We start from the raw sequence: 11,152 nt of genomic DNA, 5'->3' as shown, positions 1-11,152 counted from the left end.
TCCATCAAAAACCTCTGGGCCATACTCGACCGGCAAGTCATGAAACAACAAAAAAACCAAATGTGAAGAGCGGTCTACTCCAAGTTTTCAAGCAAGAGTGGGTGAAAATCCCACAATCTAAAATTGACGAGATGCCCCAAAGGATCAACGAACTCCACGAAGCGAAAGGAAGATCTACTATATATTAATTAAATTATAAATATATCAATTCATGTGAATATGACTGAAAAATTTCATTTTTTCTGAAAAGGTGTTGTCTATTTACTTGCGACCACGCTGTGTATATGTATCAATAAAGTTAGTTAGACATAGATTTATAGATAGATAGATCTAGGGTGCATAATTTTTAGTTTAGCCATAAAGAACATATAGTGGCGATTTTTAAAGTGAATTATCACAGATTGTCTTGTAATAACAGAATATAGAAGAATTATTTGTCTTGCCAATTGTATCCTAAAGTAATTGAACCAACCTGTGTGGACTTTGACATAAAAGAAACAATTATTTAAAGCTCTGGATACAACTGCTGTAACCAACAGTTAAGTGGTTATTTTAAAATGAAATTATCACAGATTGTATTGTAACAACATAATAGAGAGGAATAATTTGTCTTGTCAAGTGTGTTCTATAGTAAGTGAACAAACCTGTGTGGACTTTTGATGACAATTATTTAAAGCTCTGGATACAACTGTGATAACCAACAGTATAATGAACATTAATACAATATATTAATTTATATTAATAAGCTTATAACATACAGTTGAATAAAAAGGAACCCCTTAAAACAATGTTTCAATATAGAAAATATAAAACTTATACAATGTAAAACATAAATAAAAACACATTGGTCCTTTAACTAAATCAAATACAAACAATATTGAATATAAAAGGGGACCCTTTACTAAAAACTTCTATGACAAAACAAGTACACACAAGAATATCATTATTAAATAATAAAACGTTTCACAAAATTACAGCATTACATCATTAAAAAATGCATTATATACAACCATATAAGTGCCACAGCGGTATGTCTGTGGACTTACAACGCTAGAATCCGGGTTTCGATACCCGTGGTGGGCGGAGCACAGATAGCCCATTGTGTAGCTTTGTGCTTAATTACAAATAAACAATAAACAACCATATAATAACAATTGAAATATGCATACATAAGAAAATGGTTAACGAAATACAATATCTTTACACGGAATTTGAATGGATCCTTCATGAAAACTCTTGAAAAGCTCTTGCAAGTATGTTAGATCAGGTGAGGGATTTTCTCAAAACATTGGACTTCATTACCACATTTTTTCTGTTAGTTGTAAAGTTATTGTCACATGGAAAATAAAGAATGCCATTCCTTTTTAATCAAAGATTTTTCCTAGCTACTGGTAGTCAGTTAATTCCAACCATATTGATCAGGAGGCAGCAGCTTTGGCTCAGCTTACTACTGAAGTTGTTTCTTGCCTATAAGTCTGCCACTTCCTTACCTGGCTCATCATGAATAACCAGATTATTACATTCAGCTTTTTGCTCCTCATACAAATGCTTGATTGAGTCATGACTTTTTATGGAGTTACATTCAAAATTTAGTTAAATTATGTACACACACAGCATTGCTTTACAAATACAGTAAAGCAGCACTAGAAAAGTTAACATGAAATATTAGCCAAATATTATTGAATTGATATGAACAATATCAGACTTTAAACTGTACGTGTGGATAAGTAAACAATTTTATTTTTTCTATGCATTAAAATGTTATGACTGTTAACTAATCATACCTTTAGTAAAAATACCACTTGTTATTTTAAAATAAATTGATGATATATCACATGTGAAGGAACTTGACACTTAATAAATTATCTATATTAAAACAGAGCGTATAGATTTGAGGGTGTTCACTAAGTTCAATCATACAATTCCAGTTATTAGTTTATCAGTAAAAAAATCATATCTTTTCCACACCCTTGTAACAGAGTTACTACGTAACGACAAAGCTCCCATAGAAAAAAATTTAATCTTATAGAAACCCTTGAATCAATTCTAGCAATACATTAAGTTTATTAACAGGTACAACAAAACCACATGAATAACAAAAACCATAAAACAAGTGAGAAACAATATAATTATTATATTTTGTTATGGTTGATTAGATGATTCAGTGGTTAAAGTATTTGCCTTTAACACTGATTAGCCAGGTTCAAATCTGAGAGAGATTTTACAAATTTCACAGCACTTTTCAGGCTGTGGTTGCATTATAAGCATGGATAATAGGTTGGCAATAGTTGCTGCCGATTTTTTGCCTTCCCTCTGGTTGGTATTGCTAAATTAGAGACAGCAGAAGATAATTCAATTGATCTTTGCCACAACAGAAAAACAACTTAATGAGAATGCTGAATTTCTAACCATTTTATCTTTTAATTAACAAGGATAAAAACAGAAACAGTAACATATTTGAATAAAAATTAGATCTGATAAGGTGAGGAATATACAAAATCAAGTTGGAAATTCAAAGTTTCTGATATGATACGCTACCTCCGTTCACATAAATAACTATTCTCGTTCAGTGCTGCCCTCTATATGCAAAATTTTATTCGCATGTCACAAGCCTTGAGCTCCCACATACCCTATGATCAACGTGTTTCAATTTATAGTTATTTGGTTTCAGTAACGTACATTTAATTAGATTTGTACCTACTTCTTGTATGGTTAGGGTTTTTTAATTAATGTTTAGTGATATCTTTTTTGTACTACAGTGTTAGTTTAGACTTAACATGTGTCTTTTTAATTTTAGGCTTACCTGTCATTCATCTTAATGATAAGTTGTAAATTAGGTTAAATATGTTGCTTCTTCAACAAATCCCATCTACAAAGTTTTTAATTGTCAATATACACTTATTTAATTTTACAACATAACGACTTCTTTATTTTCGTAATTAATCATATTTTATAATTATTCCAATTAATTTAGTTTTTGAGGACCCTGGGTCTGTCCAACCTTCCTCCTCAAAGAGCTGAACTCTTTCAGGACAAAATATATTTTGACAATTTTCCTCCACTTGATAATGAATTGGCCTTCCCTGGACTCTACTGCGGAGTTTGCTAGGCATACCACAGTTATTTTTTGCCTTTATGGGGGCAGAATCTGTTAATCCTACCCCTTTCTCCTTAGCCAAGTTTTCCAGTCTTCATCTTCCTGTATCACCTCTCCTATTGGTGTTGACCATGATACAACTCCTGTTATTGTGCTGGGGGTGGTTACTGTTGGATTGGTTTTGAGTGTGATAGTTTACATTGCAGAGACATCTTTACCAAACTGACCATCTGGATGTCGGGTTCCCAGATTGTTCAAACAATTTATCACATTGCTATCATGTGTCCCATTCATAGATCCCGGTCTGCTAAACATGAGATGAAGATGGTATGATCCTCTTTTCTAACCTCATCATGGATGTTAGTTCCCAGTGACTGGGTTTTGGATCATAGTTGACTTACTCACAATATGATCCTCACCTTACCCCCACGTGGATGTCGGTTCCTGGCAGCTGGGTTTTAGATTATAGTTGACTTGTCGCTGGTATGATCCTCTTTTCTAACCTCATCATGGATGTTAGTTCCCAGTGGCTGGGTTTTGGATCATAGTTGACTTACTCACAATATGATCCTCATCTTACCCCACGTGGATGTCGGTTCCTGGCAGCTGGGTTTTGGATGTAGTTGACTTGCTGTGTACAGTCCATTGTGTTGTAGCCACTCTACACCTAGAGGCACATCCTTTTACTCTTATCCACATTAATGTACTCTATGGGATTAAGATTGCAATATTGTGTGGTTTGGATCCCTATCCATCCATTGTTCTTTCCCTTTTGGATGTGCTCCTCCCAATTTCTGCGCATGTTTGCGACACCTGTTTCCACACTGGGTGAAGAGTATAGCTGGTAACGAAGTGGTGCAGTCTTCCACGTATTACTCTCTACTGTGAGGATCTACTCTTGTGGATGTCCTTCGGATGCTTTTTTATGTAAGAGGAGATAATGCACCATATTGGAAGTTATAATATTCCTATACTGAAAATGTATTTCTGATACGTATTTACCTCTTCTCACATTTCCCACCCATCCACCTCATTCAACATTTCAAACGTTTTCTTAAATATAATGGTAAATTCTTTGACTTTGATTACTTGTGCAACACAACACTTCCTATCACATCTCTTAATGTATTACTAAAAACCACCTTTTAATACAGAAAAACAAGAATCAACTAATGATCTAATGATGTGCATCTTTTTATGAGGCAAGATAGGGAAAAATCACATTTTCCGCCCTTCCTTCTTGCTGAAAACTGGTGCTTCCATTTGCTGCCAAAACACAAGGTGTTATTTCAGTAGAATCGAATAGAGGGAGTCACATGTGTCAGGAGGGTGTGTTTCACTCCTATTGGTGGAGGGTTGTTGCATGATGGTTTACATACCAAACACAGTTGAACCACATTGATCTTAGGGTATGTGGGAGCTCAAGGCTTGTGGCATGCGAAAAACATTTTGCATACAGAAGGCAACACTGAACGAGAATAACTATTTATGGAAGTAAGTACATTTTCAGTATAGGAAAATTATAACTTTCAACTCTTTGTATCAAGAAGATTTTTTGACTGGATTGACATATGGATACTAAAACAAGGTCACACTCTGGCAAAAAAAACAAAAATCTGTCATTTCAAACTTTAACCACAAAAAAAGTGGAAAACTTTGAATATGCAGACAGACACACAAAAAGAAATCTCGATTCAATCACATTAATGTTCTGTACTACTGATTTAATAAACAAGAATCAACTAATGATCTAATTATGCACATCTTTTACATAGAAATAAAGGGGTTCCTTATATTGAAAATATAAATCACAGACAGACACGCACATGCTCACATGCGCATCATTTAATGAGGCAAGCTAGTGAAAAGCCACATAGAAGAGAAGTGGTTCTTTATATAACAACTTTTAATATATATATAAAAGCCAGGGTGTTTGAGTGCCAGTGCATTCCCACAATGGCTTTTATGTCATGTTGCATAGTAAGAAAAGTATATAGGTTATGCTTTTATGCTAAAATGGGTTCATAATACACACACTGACATAGTCCTCTAGAATATATAAACCTAATAACCCGAGCAAAGCTGGGTACTTACGCTAGTTAATAATAACAAGATAACAGAAAATGATTTGAAGACAAAACTATATGAAACCATAAGGGTCATTTTTCTGTAAAGTTTGTGATCAATGAAATAATTATATTTATGAAACAAGTTGTTATTAATAAGAAATAAAACAATAGTTAGTGAAGCTATAATGAAATGCTCACGAGTTTTCCACAAACAAGTACTTTCCCATGCCACAAATTTTATAAGCAGCTCTAGCTCCTTTTTATCAGAAATAAGTATAACATAACTTCGTTTATAAATGTCTCAAGTCAAAAACCCCTGAGATTAAAACAAATTCCAACTATACATACAGGTTAAATTGAAATAGTGGTGTTAAAAGGCTGTCTATTATTCGTAGTATATTAGTTTGGGAGAGTGGTATTCGTAGTATATTAGTTTGGGAAAGTGGTTTGCAACACACAGACCAAAGTTAGATGATGAGATGGAGTAGAATGTGTGTAGGTGCTACATCATAGTTGTCAGATCCACTATTTGAATAGAGTAGCCTAAGATTTTGCAGTGGATGATGCTAACTAGCTATAATGATGATGCTAACTAGCCTACTATTTATAAATTAATGCAAATAACTCTCAAGTAGATTTATGTGAAATTAAACAAACTAGTAACACCTCAGACAGCTTTACTTCTTATTAATGGTATTTCCTTAATGAATCTCCTTCATCATAAACTTTGCTCATACCCACAATATTTTGTTATTATTTGGACCACAGTACTAAACATACTAGTTTACTTCAGGTAATGAAGCTTAATTTATGACCATGAATTATAATTCATGAAAGGAATTTAGCAATTTACAAAATTAATTATATATTATTCTAATAGCATAAACAATACAAGTGGATTTTCCCTGCTTATTTTACTATCATTGCATGAAGGGTATAAACCTTATTGTGTAAAGATCATGCTTATATTATATCAAGTTCCAATGCATTAATCTTTATTCAAACAATTGTACAACAAATATATAAATTATTTTTTTTATAGTAAACTACCTGATATACACTCCAAAATTAAGCAACTGGCTAAGAACCAATATCAAGTAGTTGTCTTAGTCACTGCAACAGAAGCTGGTAATGTGGAATTTTTTTGCATTGCACGCAATGGTCATGGATTCACCAAAAAGTCCTTCACCTTACATGTTATTGGTGAGCCTTTGTTTCTTACCTCTTAGTACATGATTCGTTATACTCTAAGGTAAAACTTTGGTTAAATGCCTAAAGTCTTGAAATGTGGTGGCACGTTAAATACTTCAAATGTTATCTAATTAGTTATTTATTTACATGTATTGAAGACTTACTAAAAACTAAGTAATATATTTTCTCTCGCAACTGTAGAATTGTTTTTGAAAGTTTTAATATTATGTAAATGGTTAATCCTTTATCTACTTGAGATTCTGATGATTTGAATGAAATTGATTTTAATATCTGGAAATATCACGCAGCAATAAAAATAGTTTAGTAGCTTGTAGTTTAATTCGTTTAGGAGATATACTTTTACCCAGTAATAAAATAGTTAAGTTTTTTATCAGTTAAATGTTTATAGACCAAGAATTTTTAGAAGGATAAAGATCACTTGAAAATTAGAGTCCTATCTGGCAATAAAACAGTATTGAATAAGATATTTCAGAAGTTTTCATTTTTAGTTTCATTAATCATTTCAGATCCTCCTGTGTTGAGGGAGCGACCAAAAATACTTAGTGTGAATTCCACATCTGTAACTGTAGGTTGGCGTCCATGGGAATTTGAAAAAGATGAGGGTGGGAAAAAATCTGATAGAGTTAATTATATGGTATTGATATAAGATTGTTGTATTTAACATGCAATTTTTAATTTATTTTAAATGTAAGGAATTTTAGAATGAAAACAATGTTAAACTAAGTGATACAGTTTTGAATTTTTTGATTATGAAGATCTACTTATGTATGGAAGAACCACAGTTTAATTTAAAATTTAGGTTTTTTACAACTAATTCAAGCTTCTATGATGAACCTAGTAATATTTTATTATCAACGTAGTATTTTGATATGTAAGCCTAAATAGATTTTGTATGAAAAATTAGACTATCTGATTCAGCAAAAGTATAATCAAATTATAATAAATGGAAATATTACTTTCAATCCTTGTTTTTTTTCAGTTTATATGAAATTTATTTTTGAAATAAAAGTGTTTTGAAAGATAAATAGTTACTACAAATATGAATTATCTACATTTCATTATCTGATTGTATTATTTTAATCAGTTAATTACACAGTACAGATACAACTTTTTGTTATGGTTAATTGATTCCTATTTGTATGATTGTTAACTGGAAAATCTCATGCTTGTTTAGGTAGTTTATCGTGAGAAGAAAGATATTCAGTGGCAGAAGCTAGACACCTGGCAATCAGGATTAAGTGCCATCATTCCAAACTTACTGCCTGACACAGAGTATGAAGTAGCCGTTAGATGCCAGAGAGTAGGACGTGGGGGAGAAGGGAAACCTAGTCTGAGTATTTCCATTCATACACTGTGTGGAAGTAATTATTATGCAATTAATTACTAATTAAGTAATTAATTATTATTAATTGTGTTTAATTATACTATGTTACTAAGCAGTTGAAGCTTTTAGTTAGCGAACATTGTCATTTCATAAACACAACTTATCTCACTACATCACATGCTGTGAAATTTCCTGTGCATACCACAAGCCTTGAACAAACTCCCATACTTACACGGGTCTACATATATTATGCCAGCCTATGATGTAATCATCATAATTCTGTAGTCCTCCACCAGTATGAGGGCAAAATAATTACCTTCAAATATGGTAGTTCCTGTGAGCACTAGCACATGATCATAGGCTTATTCTTTTCTCGGCACTGCGTGTGTTCAGACATGATTTATCCTGTGCTTTTTGAATTTTTTGCCCTCTTAATTAACTGCCTTTTTTCTTTAGTTATACATTACTTTAATCCTTATTGGACTTTTGTTCCATCCAATTGATTGCAAATTTGTTTTCTCCAGCCACCACATTTCTGCTTTCAACCTAATATGCCATGTAAAATATATATATAAAGGCCTGAGGCCCAAACCTTCCTTTTCAGCAATTTTCTCCAAGTACTTCAAACTCAACTGGAGACACTTTATCTTTCTATAGACATGACATTCAGTTATTATCCATTTAGCTCACTTAGTAGAGCACATGCTTGTGTATGACAGGTCTTGTATTTGACTCAGTGATGATGTCAGTTTAACATTGTAGATAACTTATCTCTCACAATCTTATTGAGTTGTACTGAACGATGAAATACCAATAAGTTAATAAATGATATTCCTGCTTTCCTGCATCATATGGTTGGTTTCCTTTTGCATTTTTCTTTTCTGGTTCATGTCTCTAGTAGTCTTCTGTGAAGCCTGCCTCACCTGTGGACAATTTTGACCAGCTCTTTCACCTTTAGTCTTTGTTTCTGGCTCTTCTTTCCCTGATGAGGAACAGTTACTTTCCCTTTTTCTGTTTGCTATGCTCATGAATCAGGAACGTGATATTCTGTCTTTTCTACCTGTTTATCATAATGTCAGTTTGGTTGTTTTACTTCCTGTGTCTCCTTCTACCTCAACTCTGCATTGTCCTACTTGTCTTTGTGACTTCTATTCTATGACTTCAGGTCATGGCCCTTTTATATTTCTTGATCCCTGATCTCTTGTATCTTTTTTTTTCTACTTGGGATGCTCCTCTTTCTCCTTCTTTGTCTTTCTTTTCAGCTGTTTGTTTATTATTGTCTATCTTTACCCTATTCCTTTATTCTGTCTCTGCCCTTCATCTCCTTGCTGTGGCTTTTCTTTATGATACCAATATTTTTGATGGAAACACCTATTATTCTTTGTTTGCCACATTGGTTTTAATTTTTTCCTATCTTGTCTATTTTTTTATGGTTTCTTGTTTTTGATATCTCCTTATTCAAATGTCCACACCCTTTCTCTTATATCCAGGACCTTCATCTCACTAATTTGCCTACAGTCCTGGTCTTTGGGGGTGTTCCTAACATCTTGAAATCTTGGGCCAAATGTCCACACCCTTTCCTCTTATATCCAGGACCTTCATCTCACTAATTTGTCTATAGTCCTATTCTTTGGGGGTGTTCCTAACATCTTGAAATCTTGGGCCAAATGTCCACACCCTTTCCTCTTATATCCAGGACCTTCATCTCACTAATTTACCTACAGTCCTGGTCTTTGGGGGTGTTCCTAACATCTTGAAATCTTGGGCCAAATGTCCACACCCTTTCCTCTTATATCCAGGACCTTCATCACACTAATTTGCCTACAGTACTGGTCTTTGGGGTGTTTTTAACATCTTGAAATCTTGGGCTTAGGTTGCTCATCTGCAATCTTTTATTGTTTCTTTGAATTTCTGACTTTCTGGTCCATAGGTACCTCTGTTTGCCACTCACCCTTGAGAGTCATGCTGGACTATCCCCTCCTGTTCCTTGTTCTCTTGCTTTTGTTCTGAATAGTTAGCTATCATGGCTCTTGGCAGTGACTCTTCTATCGAACTAATCCTTGGTTCTGGTCCCATCAGTACCCACCTCTCCCACTTTACTCTCTGGTGTTCTTCCTTCTCCTGTGACCCTATGGTTCCGCACATTCTTTCTCACCATTTCTCTCTCTCCCCTTTCAAACTCCACCTGTTCTTTCTCATCATCCTCTTTTCCAACCTCTTCCCAATGATTTCATTTTGAGAACATACTATCCTCCTAGTTGGTGGTGGGAGCTATAGAACATGTCTCCCACCCCACTCAGAGCTTTTATTCCCATCCCTTGAAATTGGGGTTAAATGCCCTGTCATCAGCTTGTCGTTTCTGAATCATGTTCTCATTATACCTCAATTTTGGGTGGACAACTTTCTCACACTGCATTGGGCCCTCTCTCTGTGGCTGTGTTTACCAAGGTAAACATTTCAGTGCCTTCCTTCACATTCCCGTTTGTTCTTTGTCCTGTAATTCCTTCAGTTTGTCTTCAGTGGTTGTTGTTTTCAGTTACATACAGCCCCTTATGTTTTGGCTAGATCATGCATTACTTCACTTGGTTCATAAGCCTTCATTTACAATATTATATGACTGATTTGCTTCTTCTATCCCCATCTCTATAGGAATTTGTGATTTCTACCCTTACTCATCTTCTAGAAGCCTCTCACATGGGCTGGCTGGTCTAAGTTTTCAAGTCCATTTTGACTCCTACACTGTTTCATGTCCACCTGAGGTATTCCTCAACTTTTATGTGAGGCAAGCTCAACCCTCTCCCTTGTGACATTTGTGTCATAGGGCGGTGCAATACATGTGGAAATTGGAGTTTGTTCAAGGCTTGTCGCATGCACAGGAAATTTTATAGCAATTGCATGCAAAGTAATAGATCTTAGTGGTGCAGAGAGCTAAGTATCTAACTGTAATACATTTTAAGTTAAGAAAAATGTTAACTTTTGTATTTTCCATTTTCAGTTTGATATTTTACCCTTGTTATGGTTCTACCTTCATTCCATTTAATTGAAATAACATACTCAAGTCTCAAACTTTTGTTCTGCTACATCTTGTAGCTGATCAACTCCTTTTGAGTTTCATGATGATGTTTTCTGACACATCCCATAATAATGATGTCACTTTATACATGTGAAAGAAAGTCATTAATTTTGTATATGTGTTTGAAAGTTTCTTACTGATACTGTGCACCCGTGTAAAATTAATCTGAAATGTACCTGCTAACAAAAGAGAAATTTCAATTAATATTAGTCATAATGTATAGTCATTAGTATTAGTCATAATGTATAGTCATTAGTATTAGTCATAATGTTAGTCATTAGTATTAGTCATAATGTATAGTCATTAGTATTAGTCATTAATATTAGTCATAATGTATAGTCATTAATATTAGTCATAATGTATAGTCATTAATATTA

At 33.9% G+C, this 11,152-nt stretch overlaps 1 protein-coding gene across 9 annotated transcripts in view; it reads left to right on the top strand.

Moving 5' to 3' along the window:
* Positions 1 to 11,152, top strand: part of LOC106465348 (tyrosine-protein kinase receptor Tie-1-like) — a 112,546-nt gene that overhangs the window by 59,940 nt on the left and 41,454 nt on the right. For 8 of the 9 annotated variants that reach the window (XM_022393218.1, XM_022393217.1, XM_022393216.1 and 5 more), the window contains 3 exons: positions 6,209 to 6,369; positions 6,885 to 7,012; positions 7,553 to 7,739. In XM_022393218.1, the coding sequence (XP_022248926.1) occupies positions 6,209 to 6,369; positions 6,885 to 7,012; positions 7,553 to 7,739 (476 nt within the window). The remainder of the gene's footprint in view (positions 1 to 6,208; positions 6,370 to 6,884; positions 7,013 to 7,552; positions 7,740 to 11,152) is intronic. The other variant, XM_022393213.1, reaches the window with a different exon arrangement.

This window comes from Limulus polyphemus, unplaced genomic scaffold (assembly GCF_000517525.1).
Source record: "Limulus polyphemus unplaced genomic scaffold, Limulus_polyphemus-2.1.2 Scaffold1917, whole genome shotgun sequence".
NCBI lineage: Eukaryota > Metazoa > Arthropoda > Merostomata > Xiphosura > Limulidae > Limulus > Limulus polyphemus.
The sequence above is the reverse complement of the archived record's forward strand: the minus strand, read 5'-3'. Positions and strand labels throughout refer to the sequence as shown.